The sequence below is a fragment of the Anoplopoma fimbria genome, chromosome 7 (genome assembly GCF_027596085.1).
Source record: "Anoplopoma fimbria isolate UVic2021 breed Golden Eagle Sablefish chromosome 7, Afim_UVic_2022, whole genome shotgun sequence".
In the NCBI taxonomy this organism is placed as follows: Eukaryota; Metazoa; Chordata; class Actinopteri; order Perciformes; family Anoplopomatidae; genus Anoplopoma; species Anoplopoma fimbria.
In genome coordinates, this window is record NC_072455.1 from 814,575 (window position 1) to 831,284 (window position 16,710).

General features: G+C 40.8%; 2 protein-coding genes across 3 annotated transcripts; both read right to left on the minus strand.

The window, feature by feature from the left end:
* Window positions 1-42: 42 nt before the first annotated feature.
* cfi (complement factor I) lies at window positions 43-7,597 on the minus strand. Its single transcript, XM_054601902.1, has 16 exons — window positions 7,358-7,597; window positions 6,300-6,493; window positions 5,739-5,892; window positions 5,470-5,533; window positions 5,206-5,371; window positions 4,850-5,052; window positions 4,555-4,656; window positions 4,350-4,469; window positions 4,050-4,085; window positions 3,918-3,938; window positions 2,727-2,869; window positions 2,521-2,624; window positions 1,824-1,928; window positions 1,555-1,730; window positions 962-1,212; window positions 43-430 (listed from the first exon to the last, which is right to left on the minus strand). The coding sequence occupies exons 4-16, from the start codon at window positions 5,495-5,497 to the stop codon at window positions 362-364; spliced, it is 1,524 nt and encodes a 507-aa protein (XP_054457877.1). The 5' UTR covers window positions 5,498-5,533; window positions 5,739-5,892; window positions 6,300-6,493; window positions 7,358-7,597; the 3' UTR covers window positions 43-361.
* Window positions 7,598-8,374: 777 nt separating this feature from the next.
* LOC129093780 (complement factor I-like) lies at window positions 8,375-15,914 on the minus strand. Of its 2 annotated transcripts, XM_054601900.1 has the most exons (18): window positions 15,753-15,914; window positions 15,501-15,541; window positions 15,263-15,416; window positions 14,938-15,001; window positions 14,653-14,821; window positions 14,321-14,496; window positions 13,876-13,983; window positions 13,385-13,498; window positions 13,265-13,294; window positions 13,150-13,170; window positions 12,677-12,819; window positions 12,443-12,543; window positions 11,634-11,648; window positions 11,435-11,539; window positions 10,534-10,712; window positions 10,127-10,228; window positions 9,905-10,053; window positions 8,375-8,696 (listed from the first exon to the last, which is right to left on the minus strand). In XM_054601900.1, exons 1-18 carry the CDS (start codon window positions 15,810-15,812, stop codon window positions 8,628-8,630), a joined length of 1,800 nt encoding a protein of 599 aa, XP_054457875.1. In that variant the 5' UTR covers window positions 15,813-15,914; the 3' UTR covers window positions 8,375-8,627. The 2 variants fall into 2 exon arrangements, with proteins under 2 accessions (XP_054457875.1, XP_054457876.1); XM_054601901.1 differs by lacking the exon at window positions 13,876-13,983.
* Window positions 15,915-16,710: the final 796 nt, after the last annotated feature.

Sequence of the window (16,710 nt, forward strand, 5' to 3'; positions counted from 1 at the left end):
GTAAGCCATATTTTAGTCATAAAAATTGGAAAACTCTAAAAATTCTATTGAACAAAGCAGTATTTTATTTCATTTAATTTTTACATTTATATCATTTATTAACCAGGGACAGTGCACATTAATCCCCATTTCAGTTTCCATCTCAATGTAAATGTGCCAGAGTTAGCTCGAGAGCTAATTTGTGTCTGCAGTCCATTTAGTGTCCTAATATCAGTACAGAAAACACTATAGTACGACACTGTACAGCACAATGCAACACAATACGATTCTAATAAAATCAGTGAACTAATAATAGGCTATTTAAGGTTTGTGATAGCTTGAGTCTTAATTCAACGTGTTCTGTAAGAGTGTGTTCGCCTTATCAGGAGTTGAACTTGGTGACGGCGGGCCACCCTGTATGACGTCGTATCCACTCAAAGTAATGAGCCACCTGTCAGAGAGAAAGAGGAGGAAGTCATCAGTATAACGTTAAGTTATTATATTTTGCAACCAGCTGACAGGAAGTGACCACATTAGGAGTGAGGAGGAGTGACGTAGAGACGCCGTATACGTCTCTGGTGTCGGCCTGTCAATCAGTGTGTAGCCCCGCCCTAAAGCATCCCCTGCTTTATGGTCTGTTTGACTCTAAATGGAGCATCATTTACTAAATGAACATCATGCTGTATTGAAGAAGACTTGAAACTAGAGATTGAGACCATAAACTCATGTTTACAATGTTTACTGAGGGAATAAATCAAGAGAGAAGTAGAGTCATTTTCTCATAGACTTCTATACAACCAGAGGAGTCGCCCCCTGGTGGACAGGAGAGAGAATGCAGCTTTAAGACAGGAAGCTTTGACTTCACTTTCCAGATCCGGAGGTTGACACTCGGTACACATATTTACGTTTCGTTGTATTTTTTTTGTATAGTAGGGTATAGAAATATACACTTCCTGTGTAAATATACTGTATATATTTTTACCTGTGTATAAACTCCGGGGAACCCTGGCTGACCACACCTCTCTCCCCAGCTGACGACGCCCCACAGGTAGGAAACTCCCATTTCGTCCTCGCAGACCAGCGGCCCTCCACTGTCGCCCTGACAGGAGTCCACGCTGCCGTCCAGGTCGCCCGCACACATCATGCCGGGCTTGAAGCGATTTTTGTAGAAGTTCTGACAGTCGGCGATGAGGGACACATTGGCCCACAGCAACACCTGAGCCGCTCTGCCATCTGTGAACAAAGTCATCAATATTTAAATGCCGGCTTTTTAAACTTTGCATCGCATATAGAGTTTCAGAGCATACATTTTTATGTTGATCCACTTAATGTTTCGTGGAACACAATCAATTCTTCACTTTTAGTGCTGTTAAAAGCACAAAATTGTTTGTGTTTAAATGTTTAAATAAAAAATTCATAATTTTTAAATCAGATTATTAAAACTCAATTTGAGGTGTAAGTTTTGTGTTTATTTTCTAAGTTATGCTAAATAAGTTAGATTTTCTTTTGCCCTTATGCCCCATCTTTCTCTTCTTTTACACTAATGTTAGATTCCCAGTCGGTGGAGGAACACACCGGCGGTTCGACCCCATCCAGAGATGCTGCAGGTGTGGTTGGGCTGAAAGAGTTGGGTGGACCAGGGGACACAGACGGCGCTGACGGCCGGGTTGTCCACCAGACATTTCTCCTGGAATGGAAGCTTCTGCAGCTTCACCAGAGCGATGTCGTTCTCATAGGTGAGGGCGTTGTACCTGCAGGTGTATAAAAACACACCTACATTATTACCATTCGTTTAACGTTAATGTTCACAAGCATGAGTAATGATCGCTCAGAAAGATACATACCTTGGGTGGATGTGAATGTCTTCAACGGGAACGATGTCGGTTGTGTTCTGAGCTCGAAACTTCTTCCAGACAGAAAACTTCACCTTGAACGCATAGGGGTTGGGCCTGAAGAACAGAGTGAGTCAGAAGAAAACTACTACAACATTACATTACATTACATTACATTACATTACATTACAGTCATGTAGCAGAGGCTTTTCTCCAAAGCGACTTACAGTCAGTAGTATGTTACATATCATTCACCCATTCACACACTGATGACAGGCTACCATCAAGGTGCCACCATCAGACTCTAACTAACATTCATCATCAGTCCACACCGATGGCCTTCAGGAGCAACTTGGGGTTAAGTGTCTTGCCCAAGGACACATCGACTGCCGAAGCCGGGTATCGAACCACAACTGACACTTCTAGTACTTTTAGTACTACAGTGATTTTTAAACCCATTACAACCTTCTTAAATTAAACTATTGCTACTGCAAAACGTACCACCACTGGCTTTGTTACGATACATTTACTCTATGATGTAGTACAGTAAAAAGTACTAAATTTACCTTTTGAGATGTAGTACAGTAAAAAGTACAATATTAAACTCTGATATGTCGTACAGTTAAAAGTACAATATTTACCTCTAAGCTGTAGTACAGTAAAAAGTACAACATTTACTGCTGGTATTTCATACTGATACTGGTCCTACCTGACGCAGTGAGCAGCAGTGATTACCCAGCATCCTCCGATATAAGCGCCTCCACAATCGATCTTCCTGTTCTCCACCAGAGCAATCTGCCACTGGATCTGAGTCTGCAGAGCGGGAACAGTTTCCATTTGAAACTACTAGAAAAAAATGTTTTATATGCAAATCAAAGTTGGAAGCAAAGGTTGTCAGACAGACAGGTGACTGACCGGGTTCGCTGGGACTCCTCCCACCACCCTCTTGTAGCGGCCGTTCTGTGGTCGTTTATCCACTGCCACGTCGTCCACCGTGGTGGAGTTGGGAATCCCGCAGTATAAGTTGGTCTCCATATATTTTCTGTCGGCCCTCGTTTCTGGACACACATGCATTGAGTTGTTGAAATTCATATCTAGCTCTGAAAGAGATCTGGATGACTTTGTCTTGGGGCAATTTGGGCCCAAACCTGAGTTGTGTTTAGGTGACCTGGTGACCTGAGTAACCTGACTGGACACCCGACCATTCCAGCCATATGTGATAGTTGAACATATTCCAAAACCATGTTCATTGATCTGCTGTTACATCATCCTCCACTCTATTGGTTTCAGGCCAGATGTTGGAACCTGGTTGTCGGGTTGGCTCCCATAAAGGATGTCCACATAACTGAAATCTGCAACCTCTTCTGAATATACTACACCAATAATGTGTTTACACCATAAACTGAGATTACATAAAAGCCAATGCAAAGACGCAAACGGACGTGAGTACACACAAAATTGCGAAAGCCTACTAGCGTTGAGATTCTGAGGTTGTTGATTCAGAAATGGAGGAAAACAATATTTATACAGAGGCCCGATGACACTATGTGGTACAAACAATAACGAGGCTAACATTTTTACACCTATATGACGTTACTTTGAGTGTTGATGGAGCAACTACCATGAAAGCATGGCAGAGCATCGATCAAACCAAACCCCGTGAAGAAAAGAAGCTTTTTAAAAGTGATTTCCTTGTCGTTTTGTGGATAGACCTACCAAAGCATGAGTTCAGACTTTTTACAAGTCGCCATCATTATGTACTTATTTCGGCATCCTTTTATCCATTTGTTGCAATGAAATCACAGCAAAATGGTTTATTTTGGGCTCATACAGTTGTAGTAAACCAGCCGATTCGTGGCTCAATAGATGATGGATGATGTTATGAACACAGAAAAGACGGCGTTTAGTTTCCCGGGAAATCTGGGACTTCCACAACATGTACAAAGCAGCAATAGCAGTTATTTCCGACATGATTGATGAAACGTTGTCTACACTGGGGAAGACCGAATGACGCGAATGAACACAACTGACCCTGTGATCATCATCACCTGCAAGAAACGTTTTTGGTGTGAACACAGAATAAGGGTAAACGTTAAGGCTACATACCGTCTTTGGGAGAGATGTACTCTGAAAAAAACAACAATAAAAGAAATGTCATTATCATCACAACTACTAACAACACAGTAGTTTCCAATTAAAGGTTCAACCCCCTCTACCTCAGATACAAGTATACTGTACCAAAGGTTGGTAGTGGTCTGGCCTTCAATTCTGGTTCTGTCGAGAATAAAGAAATAGTACAATTACTACAAACACAAAGGAAATCAAGCAGATGGTGGTAAAGTAAGACAACAACAAAATGACTGCAGCATTGGGTGTCGTGTTCCTAAAGTCAGTCTGTTCAAAGACAATTATTCCATCAAGACTGTTGGGTGTTGGTTTCAAGCTTTTTTGTGAGTTCGTAAAAAGTTTCATTGATTTCCAAAATTGAATGGAAGTGTAATATGTTTGGTTAAACTGATTTTAGAATGTGAATCTCACTTTTGAAGGCGTGTTTTTCTGATTCATCATCTCCATCCAGACAGTCCCTTTGTCCGTCACCAATCGCCTCTTGATGCACACAAACACCCGTCTTGCAGTGGAAACCGCCGTTTCTGCATTCTGTCAACCACACAGAATTCACATCATGAAGAAACGAGGACATACAGGTTCATGTAATCCATTTTAAAGCGTCTGTTTTCTTTACTTTTGCAGCACATCTCGTCACTGCGGTCGCCACAGTCATCAACTCCATCGCAGGTCTGGTTCAGAGAGACACACTTTGTGTTGACACATTGGAAGCCACACTCTGAAACACAATACTGGACAAGTTTAGCAAAATACAAGAGACGTTTATTCAAATTGTACCATGAAATTCAGGTCTTGGGATAGGGGGCCAGACAGTCTGTTTTTAAATTGTAGTTTTGGTTTGCACACAGTGAACACAACCTAGTGAAGGCCAAAACAGAAAAGAATAGTGTAGAATTAGTCAAAAAACTGACCTTCCGGTTCATGTGGTGCCGTATAACAGGTTGCCGTAGCAACACTTTCGTTGCCGATACTGATCTTGTCGTGGATTACACACTCAGCTAGGGAAGTCTCGTAACCTTGGCAGCGGACGCTGACACATCGGCTTGGGAACTGCTTGTTGTGGTGGTCGGTTGTCAGGGAATCGTAAGACATGGAACCAGCAGTTACCGCACCACTGTAAGCAAACACAATGTCACAATGTAGGGACATCACTTTCAAGATGTACTGCGACATATTTCTCATTTGATGGAGCTATTGATGGCTAGCAGTGGATGTTAATGTATATCTATCTCCACAGTTTGCATTATATAAATATATGTCCTCTCACAGTGGCTTCCCATCTTCCTTGCAGGCAACGTTAGCAGCCGCAATGTTCCAGATCTTCTGGCATACCAGTAACTCCTCCCCACCATCAGGTCTCAGAGAGTCAGGAATGAAGACCTTGACCACTCCTGTGTACCGGTCTATTACACTTGTGAACTTTTGATGACTCGCTGTGGTGATAGAGAGTGATTAATAAAACATGAACTATAAGTAGGGATATTACAGTGATGCTAAACATAGTACACTGAATGTATCCATGAGAGCGAACCTCCACATTTCTCCCCAAAGTGGGACATGGTGGGCCTCTTGGTCCGACATGACAGAGCCCTTACCTGGAAAACAGATTACCACTGTGTAAACGTTAGATTTAATGATTCTAAATTTGTTTGCATCTTTTCACATCGTTCTGATTCTTGACAATAGATATATATTATAAACTTATAAAACTATATATCTGCAACAAATTCCTGATTTGTGTTTCTGTAACCAGTTCCAAGTCCAGACCACCATCGGTATCTAACCTTACACATGAGTTACCTGGCAGTAGGAGCGGTAGTTTCTATTGTCCAGCCCACAAACCGGTTTCACGTCCTCAGCGGGACACAGGTATGGTGGTTTACAGGAGCAATGTCCTTCGATGCAGCGCTCCCATGGAGGACAAAACACCAGGTGACATGATGCACGAGTTAACCTGATACATTTTGAAAAATAGACTGTGTTGAACACAAACACAAATCAATCCCACATTATTTATACACAGATTATTACAGTGAGCTTCGAAATTTGAATACCCAATTTCTCATTGAATTTTCTCCTTCATGTCACATTTTTTTCCCTTCCCTTCCTTTGTGAAGGACCTTACAAGTTGCACTACGTACTCCACTTTGAGCTCAAATCACAAAGTAAACGAAGTGTTTGTCTTAGTGTTTATGCTACGTAGACATTGAGAGTCCATAGCTGTAGCCTGGTGTAAGACTTATGACTCAATCATGAATGTAAGAAGGTAAAAAGGGAAATACAAATATAACAGACCATAGGAGCTTAGAAATAAAATTCAACAACCAAAGGAAGAAGCCTAGCCAATAAAAATACAGTTACTTCTCTTCTAGACACTTATTTGGACCCAGAAACACGTCTTCCTGAGGTGCTTCAGGGGTTGTGGGGGGGCTTCAGGGGTTGTGGGGGGGCTTCAGGGGTTGTGGGGGGGCAGGACTGGTAACCAGAGGGGTCGGGGTTGTTGTTTGTGGTTTAATCCGATTCTTTGATTTTGAAACGTTATCTGACAAATCCAACTGCAGGAAAAAACAGAAAAAATGAATAAAGTTAGAAATCCATAGAACAGGATATTGTTATGGTCATCATCTAGTTAAAATGTTACGCAGATTACATTACAGTCGTTTAGCAGAGGCTTTTCTCCACAGCGACTTACAGTCAGTAGTATGTTACATATCATTCACCCATTCACACACTGATGACAGGCTACCATCAAGGTGCCACCATCAGACTCTAACTAACATTCATCATCAGTCCACACCGATGGCCTTCAGGAGCAACTTGGGGTTAAGTGTCTCGCCCAAGGACACATCGACTGCCGAAGCCGGGTATCGAACCACCGACCCTCTGTTTGGAGAACTACCTTGCTCTCCACTACACCACAGCTGCCCAGATGATCCACACATTTATATCTCTGTGAAAGGACAAGTACTTGTTGCTTGTTGAATGCAGCAGTTTTTTGATTAACTTGTATTTGAAATAATAAAGTGACGTGATTTGAGTACAACACACTGTAAGCTCTTAAATTACTACCATTATCATACTACTACTTCAACATCATTCACTTAAATGCACTTCAATGTTGTAGACAGCGCCATCGTAGTTACAGCATTACATAATAAATCATCATGTATTTTATGCTGTATTCCACACTATATGTATACTGTAGCCAAACTCAAATACAACCATTCAATACAATACTGTTCTACACACCACCTTTGTCCTGCACTTAGCAACATCAAACATAAATACATGGTCGGAAATCCTTTATAACGTGAAACAAACAAATAAAAGTGCCACAAACACAGAGTATAGAAGGAATATTTTTAAACACTTAAAAAGCAAGTCAGCATTTGTCGACACACCATTTCAGAGCGACTTACCAAAAGAAACACCAAGAAAACAGAAACTCCAGCTGATCTCATCTTCACCAACAGTGTTAGTCTGGTTTCCTCGAGAGTTCAGTTTAGTACAAAAATATTTTCCTCTTTTTCTTCCTCTGCTCAGAAATGTAGTTACTGATGGACGAAAGAATAAATGACTCAGATAAGATAATAAAACATATTTGACCAGCAGCAGATACAGACAGAGATGCAGTTTTTCTGTTGGTAAGGGAGCAATGTGACTAACAGTCAGATATCTCTTCTGTCCACTGATGATGTCATCAATCAATCAATCATTAGCTTGGCTTGTCAATATGGACACAAACACACAAACATGCAGACTCAAGATTGATTTTTCACAGACTGATCATGTACTGTACTGGAATTTGAGAGTTATTAAAGATTCGGGGGAGGGGTTGTTAATGTGCATTTTGGAAAACCCATGTTCCAGTAAGCATACAAACACAAAGATGTGGCTCAGTACAGAAGGTCATGGTCTGACCCTGACCTGCAGACCTGGCTGGCTGTGTTTGTTTCATTCTATAGGCTAGAAAAAAGCAGCTGATTTAGAGACTCAAATTTGCCTCAACGTGTAAACATATAAAATGTCCTCAAAGTCCGATTTATTTTTGTGCCTTTTTTACACAAGGGACATTTTGACACGTCCTGGTAATGCTGGCTCACCATCCCGCTGTCATGGTTTACGGGGACATGGACATTAAATAGAGCAGAGACCTCATTAACATTATTAATACAAGCTTTTCCTACTATGATCAGTCAAAATCTCTCCTGAGGAAAAAAGTACAAATAAGTTAATGTTCAACACTGTATCAATATAAAAAAGGTTTCAAAATCATTGTGTACTTATCTGTGAGGCAGTCAGACTCCTGGGCTTTCCTACTTGTACACACAACCACAAACATAACCCAACCCTCACGCTACACACACTTCTTTTATTCAGAGGGAACAATTCACAATAACCAACATGAATAACAGATAGCAATAATGCAAAGCAACTTTGTAATGAAGCAGGTACGAACCAAGTTTTATTATTGCAGAAATATAACAAATATTGTATTAACTGTACATAAATAGTTTTACATACAGCAGACAGAGCTGATGATAAATTATGATTGATTTAATTGCTTTTTTTACTTTTGACAGGAACAAATGTATGATTCTAAAAATTAAATAAAGTTAGAATTGTATGTCAGTACAAAGTTGTAGCCAATATAATTGAATCCTTTTGTGGTGGGCTGTTTGATTGTTATTAGGCGTTGAACTTAGTCACAGCACTCCATCCTGTATGTAGCCTGATCCACTCAAAGTAGTGAGCGACCTGAAAGAGAAAGACATAAAGAGTATTATTGTCAATAGATATATATGGCCCATCATTACAAAACAAGATTTTAAGTCCTTCTAATCTTAAAGCTATCTGAGGTATAGTTTGTTCAAGGTTGACACAAGAGGAAAGAGCATTGGGCAAATTAAAATCAAAATGGATTTGTCCTCTGGAGAGCTGGAATTTGATCAGTAAATTTCACAACAACGTTCCCATTTGGGTTTTTTTGGTGCTCAACTTACATTTTGTCCTAATGGTTGCTGCTTGAAGAAAGCTCATGACAAAACGGGCAGAAGACAAAGAGGTTCCAAGCAGAAATGTTCTTAGTAAATGTCAAAGTATTTGGATTTGGACATTTCTTTTGCTCAAAATGTGGTGTCATTGGGTCACTCAAGGAAAGCTATTCACCAAACAACAGGGTTTGGATTAAAAGTTGCTTTTGTACAGTATATGTACTATTTCACCTAAAAGAGGCACCAATTCAAAGCTTTTACTTCTTTGGACCACGAATATCCATTCCATATTACATATCAGTCTGGCCAGTAGATGTCGAAATGTGTTCTGTGGACCAAAGTCTTGGACAAAACAGACTAACCAACAATGAAAACACAAATATTCGAACTTCAGGAGAGCATTTATGTTGTCAAGGAGTAATGGGAGTGGGTTTGTTTTAACTTCACTACTTTTTTCACTGAACTACTACTTCTCTCTTGATTTATTCCCTCAGTAAACATTGTAAACATGAGTTTATGGTCTCAATCTCTAGTTTCAAGTCTTCTTCAATACAGCATGATGTTCATTTAGTAAATGATGCTCCATTTAGAGTCAAACAGACCATAAAGCAGGGGATGCTTTCTCTATCAGCGACGTATACGGCGTCTCTATGTCACTGCTCTTCATTACAAATATGGTAACTTCTGTTCATTGGTGCCCAAAAAAACCAACAGGGCGACGGCTGTAATCCAAGATGGCAACGGCAAAAATAATCAAACACGAGGATTCAAAACATCAGTCGACAAACCGATGTCTGACGTGACGATGACCCACTTCCTGTATATAGTCTATGGTTCAACCACAACTTTCAGCTTCCATTACCAGTTAAGATGGCGGAGGACAGTGAACAAGAAAATTGTCTCTTCAGAGGACACCCGTAGTCAGAATCATATAATCATATTATGCATAATAAAAAAACCCTAATATGTTACCTGTGTATAAACATCTGGAGATCCTGGTTGGCCACACCCCTTCCCCCAGCTGACGACGCCCCACAGGTAAGAAACACCGAGTTCATCCTCACACACCAGAGGACCTCCGTTATCCCCCTCACAGGCTCCAGCTCTGCCGTCCTGATCATCTGCAGACACAAACAAACCCTCAGACGGACTCTTTTCATCCATACAACAAACGAGAGACGTGAGCACACCTACCTGCACAGATCATGCCGGGTTTAATGCTGTCATTGTGGAACCTATGACAGTCTTCAATGAGGGACATGCTGGCCCACTGTAAGACCTGGGACATTCTACCACCTACACAGGAGTTAGTCATAAGCACAGGGACCAATGTTAGAATATCACAACAATGTGTACAACAATGGTCACATGGTAAATTTAGTATAATATATTCATAGCATTAATTCTATCTCTCAGACAGAGACTAAAATATTTATCAGAAAAACATGGATGAAAAACATGATGGCGAAAAAAATAGAAACTGTGCAGGAAAAAACAATTTTCACCTGTTTGTAAGTCATAAACACAGTAATGAAAACAATTTATTGAATATATTCTCAGTTTTGAAATGTGGACATCAGGGTTTTAGCATGTTATTGTACCTGCTATAGGTTCTCCCCATCCAGAGACGGTGCAGGTGTGGTTGGGATTGAAGAGCCTGGTGGTCCAGGGAACGCAGACGGGAGTGATTACAGGGTTGTCCTGCAAACACTCTTCCTGGAATGGAAGTTTCTCAAGCTGCACCAGGGCGATGTCATTCTCGAGGGTGTCGGGGTTGTACCTTTATTTGAGTCAGCGGGTGATTCAGACATTACATAATTCCAGTGTGATTGCATTTTTCACATGGTAACAGATTATTACTCTCTCTGAAGAAATGCTCAGCAATAGTAGTTCTGATGATGGAGCACAAATAACAAATATCTTTTGTTATGAAAGTTGCCCAATTCTGTTGTTACACTTGACAGCATCAGACAGGGATGTCCCTTTTTTTCTTTGAGCCATACTGTCAACCTTTAAGCAGTATTTTATCCATTACTTTAAAAGGAACATTGCATCTTATTTCTCTGTATGCTGACGACATTTTACTATATTTATCTGATGTCTTCTCTCCATTATGTACTTTAGTACAGTTGAGCTCTTTTGTCATTCATAAAAACTGGCAGAAATCTATATACCAGTAGAACTAGCCCTCCTTCACCTCCAATTAGTATCGATTCAAGTAAAATAAACAGAAACAAACATTCTGCTCTGAATCAGCTTACTTTTTTCAATGCTTTCTCTTTCCGCTGCGCATTTTTTCTGATGTGTTGATACAAACAGCTGTACATTCCCGGTAAAAGAGAAGCAGTAACTTCTTTGCCTTTCTAAGAACAAAGTTAATTCTACTCCAATTCATAATTTAAACTCAAACTTCATAATCCATTTTTCAAGTAGTCCCGGGTGTGCCAAAAAAACCAGAACTATGTTATTCTAATAAAAGATCATGAAAACATGTATGCATACTTGGGGTGGATGTGGACATCATGGACAGGAGCAATATCTGTAGAGCCCTGAGGCATGGCCCTCTTCCACAGAGAAAAGCTCACCACAATTGAAGACATGTCAGGCCTGCAAGAGAGAGAAATGGAGAGAGAAAGAAATGAGACTTCAACAAATCAAGACAACTCTTAAGTTCACTACATAGAAAATTAGACAGACTTACTTTTGGTTGATGCGGCTGTCTTGACCAGAAACTCCATGTTTGGTGATGGAGAGAGAGGGTGTAGTGAGATAACGTTTTTATTGTTCCTTTAAAAGTTACACACTCTTAAATCATACTAGATTTCACCAGGGATGTATTCAGTAGTTTTATGTCATGAAGCTTCCCGTTCAAAGTACTGACATCTTTTTTATGTTACAATGCAAGCACAGATAATACTGTAACCCAATTAGGGCTGTCACCAGACGCCAACCTCCAGTTCTGCCGAGTGAAGTGTCTTTAAAGCTGCATTCTCTCTCCTGTCCACCAGGGGGCGACTCCTCTGGTTGTATAGAAGTCTATGAGAAAATGACTCTACTTCTCTCTTGATTTATTCCCTCAGTAAACATTGTAAACATGAGTTTATGGTCTCAATCTCTAGTTTCAAGTCTTCTTCAATACAGCATGATGTTCATTTAGTAAATGATGCTCCATTTAGAGTCAAACAGACCATAAAGCAGGGGATGCTTTAGGGCGGGGCTACACACTGATTGACAGGTCGACACCAGAGACGTATACGGCGTCTCTACGTCACTCCTCAGTCCATATATGGTCACTTCCTGTTCACTGGTTGCAAAGTAATTAACTAAACTGTCACCAGTGCACTTTGATTTCTGAGTCGCTTCACTAAACTTTATCTGTCTCTTGAATATCTGACTCGACTTCTGCAGCTTCTCTCCCGTCATCGCAGTAATAGTACTACATTAAGCGTCCTACATTAAGCGTCCTACATTAAGCGTCCTACATTAAGCGTCCTACATTAAGCGTCCTACCCGAAGCAGTGGGCAACAGTGATTACCCAGCAGCCTCCGATAAAAGCTCCTCCACAGTGAAACCTTTTCATCGATATCGCGGCCTGCCACTGGATCTGAGTCTGCACACAGATAAGACAGAAGTTTACTGAAAGCAGCTCCAGCCTGCTCTCTGCTGGTCTGATCACTCACGTGTGGTTTTATGGGGTTATAAAGATAACAGAAGATATTTAGGCAGGTTTGTGTTTAACTAACCGGGTATGTCGGAGTTCCTCCCACCACTCTCTTGAAGCGACCGATGGTTCCTCGTTCCACTTCGTGTCCGTCGTCCACTCTGCTTCTATTAGGAATCCCACAGTTCAACCTGGACTCCAGCTGAACTCTGGTGTCTTTCATTTCTACAGAAAAAAACATAATCTAAACTATTACTTATGGCAAATGTAATATATTTTAACAGTCAAAGCCGGGGTTCTTGACATTTTTCTGCTGAAAACTGCAATTTCAAGTTCAATAATACAAAACATATTCAACAATTATTTCGCTTTTTTTATTTATTTGCCGAATCATACGTTTTCTTTCAACCTTTTATCAAATGGAAACATCCAATTTTTAAGTTGAAGTAATGGTTTACAACATATTTTGTAGTAGCAGAAATAAATACATTTTAAAACGTTTATTTATGTATAGTATTTGTTAAAAATAAACATACTAATATTTAAGCTACATACCACTTTTAGGAGAGATGTACTCTGAAAAACAACAGAAAATAAGTATCATCATCTTCATCGTCACAAAAACATCAACATCAACAAGACATTACAGTGATTGGGTTGCCGTGGTTACCTGTGTTCTTGAGAAGAGGGAGGGACGTCTCTGTGAGGAAAACAAATATATATTTTTAAGAGTGTTCACAAGTGCAGCTCTGTTGATGTGTGAAATGAGTCATGTGACTGTGATCGGTACTTGTGTGTTTCTCTGACTCGTCCTCTCCGTCCAGACAGTCGATCTGTCCGTCACCGACTGACTCTCCATGCAGACAAACACCTGAGCTGCAGCGGAAAGCTCCGTCTCTGCATTCTGACGTGAAGACAGACGAACCGATTCAACATGATGAACGGTGGAACAAAACTAAGTACATTTACTCAGGTAAGGACTGAGTCTTACTCAGGTAAGGACTGAGTCTTACTCAGGTAAGGACTGAGTCTTACTCAGGTAAGGAGAGAGTCTTACTCAGGTAAGGAGAGAGTCTTACTCAGGTAAGGAGAGAGTCTTACTCAGGTAAGGACTTACTCAGGTAAGTCTTACTCAGGTAAGGAGAGAGTCTTACTCAGGTAAGGAGAGAGGTCTTACTCAGGTAAGGACTGAGTCTTACTCAGGTAAGGAGAGAGTCTTACTCAGGTAAGGACACTTACTCAGAAGGACTGAGTCTTACTCAGGTAAGGAGAGAGTCTTACTCTGGCAGCACATCTCGTCACTGCGGTCGCCACAGTCGTCCACTCCGTCACAGGTCTGACCGAGAGACACACACTTCCTGTTCACACACCGGAACTCACACTGCTCACCTGAAACACAAACACACACACCTGAAACACACACACACACACCTGAAACACACACACACACCTGAAACACACACACACACACCTGAAACATACACACACACACACCTGAAACACACACACCTGAAACACACACACACACACACCTGAAACACACACACACACACACACACACACTGAAACACACACACACACACCTGAACACACACACACACCTGAACACACACACACACCTGAACACACACTCCTCACCTGACACACACACACACACACACACACACACACACACACACACACACACACACACACACACACACACACACACACACACACTCCTCACCTGGTGGCTGGACACAGGTTGCCGTGGCGACGTCCCCGCTGTCAATGGCTGTCTTGTCATAGATCACACATTCGGCCAGTGAGTTCTCGTAACCTTGGCAACGGACACTCACACATTTGCCCGGCGACCGCTGTGGGAGGGAAGCATGTGACACGGTACCGGAAGACGAGGCACCACTGCACACACACACACACACACACACACACACACACACACACACACACACACACACACACACACACACACACACACACACACACACACACACACATTATTGGTACGCGTATTATTATGAATGTGCATTATGGGTTATGAAATACATCTTTTCTCACAGTGGATGTCCGTTCGCCTTGCAGGCCACGTTGGCAGCAGACATGTCCCACAGCTCCGGGCACACCAGTAGCTCCTGGCCACCTCCACCAGTGCTCCCAGTGTCAGGGACAAAGAGCTGGACCACTCCGGTGCCGCTCTCTACTGAACCTCTGAACTTTGGTTGATCGGCTGAAGTGAGAGGAATATGAAGGTCAAAGTAAAGAAACCAGTGATACACCAGTAGATGAAGGTCAAAGTAAAGAAACCAGTGATACACCAGTAGATGAAGGTCAAAGTAAACAAACCTGAGCAGGTTTCTCCAAAGTGGGACATGATGGTTCTATGGGTCTGACAGGAAACAGCCATCGCCTGGAAAATACAGATTTGTAGCCGTGCAAAGTTTATGCACACAAATGTTTTTTCATTTTCACAGGAATGTTGGTTCAAAGCCGACGGCAGCTGTTGTTATTCAATGAAAGTGTTCCCGATATGCAGATGATGTTGCTTTAAATGTGTGAGATTTACGGTTGGAGTTTTTATCTTCAACATCTTTCCCTCCACTGATAATTGAACCCCAGACTGTGGCTGGCGGCGTCAGTGCCTTGCTCAGGGGCCATTACATATTGTTACCTGGCAATAGGATCGGAGCTGCCTGTTGTCATGGCCACAGACCGAGGCCACGCCCTCTGCAGGACACAGGTAGGCCGGTTTACAGGAGCACCGTCCGTCTACGCAATACTCCCACGGACGACAAAACACCAGGTCACATGATTCACGGGTAAATCTGAGAAACAAAGAAAGAGACATTGAATCTGCTGTTTATTTATTTTTTAAACACGTCCAGCCAATCAGAGAGCAGAGCACTTACTTTCTTTCAAGACACTCGATTGGTCCAAGAAACTCGTCTGTCTTTGGGCGGTTGAATACAGGAGAGAATGACATTAAATGAAGTAGTTTCAGGGCGTTTTTTCACATTTTTCTCTGTGTCCTTGATATTCACTGTGATAAAAAAGTCCTGTATCTCTATAGAAACAGAACAATCATGACTAGAAGTAGAGAGAACTCATAAAACTCAAAAATACTTGGCCAAGTAAAGCTGATTGTGATTTTCTGAACTCACCGTGACGGAGTGAGAAACAAGAAAAAACAGCAACAGAGGAGAAACTCTGGTCGGTGTCATCCTGACAAACACACACAATTCAGCTTCACACAAAAATGTTTTTACTTCCAACAGCTTGAAAAAAACAAACTAATTCTCTTCTGAAAGACAATATTCTGAAAACAAGGTCTGTCTTGTCTTTATAAAAGAGATTTGACGGACAGGCTGATGTCATACGGTGATCACCAATCAATCATTAGCTTGTCTTGTCAATATTTACACACACACACACATAGTCGTGTATTCATGACTTTGGGACATTTACTTACATTCATTTCTTGGAGACTTACCTTAACTTGGACCTCAACCTTTTAACGTTTGGTTGAATTCAGCAATTATGGTTCAACTGCAAGAAATCACAGCTTTGATTGATTGAACAGCAGTTAAGACACCATGAATTAATAATATATATATTTAAAAATGTTTTTAACTAAATTCAGAAATAAATTAATACATTTTAAAATGAAAACAAATGAATACATAAATAAATTAAAGGTAAAAATGTAGTTAGAATTAGTGTAAATGTAAATAAATAAGATTGTCACATTTTATCAAATTAATTTTACTTTTTACTTTTAGTAAATTTAGTTGTATATTAATTTATTCATCAAGTAATTTATTTGTTTTTGATTTTGGCATCTTCGGTCCTAAAATTGATCATGATATTAAATATTTACAATTTTCACAAAATTTTCAAACTAAAACATGCAAAACTACTGGGAAACCGAGCTCCACATGACAGGAACCTAAAATGAGTAAGTAATAGTTAATACTAGTAAATTGTATTTGATCACACAAATACAAATATGTGAACTAGTTAATGTTCAACGCTGTGTCAAGCAAGAAGAAACCGCTCTGTTCTTTCCTGCTGAGAACTTCCAAAAATATATACAGGTCACATTGTTCCAAAAAAATTGAT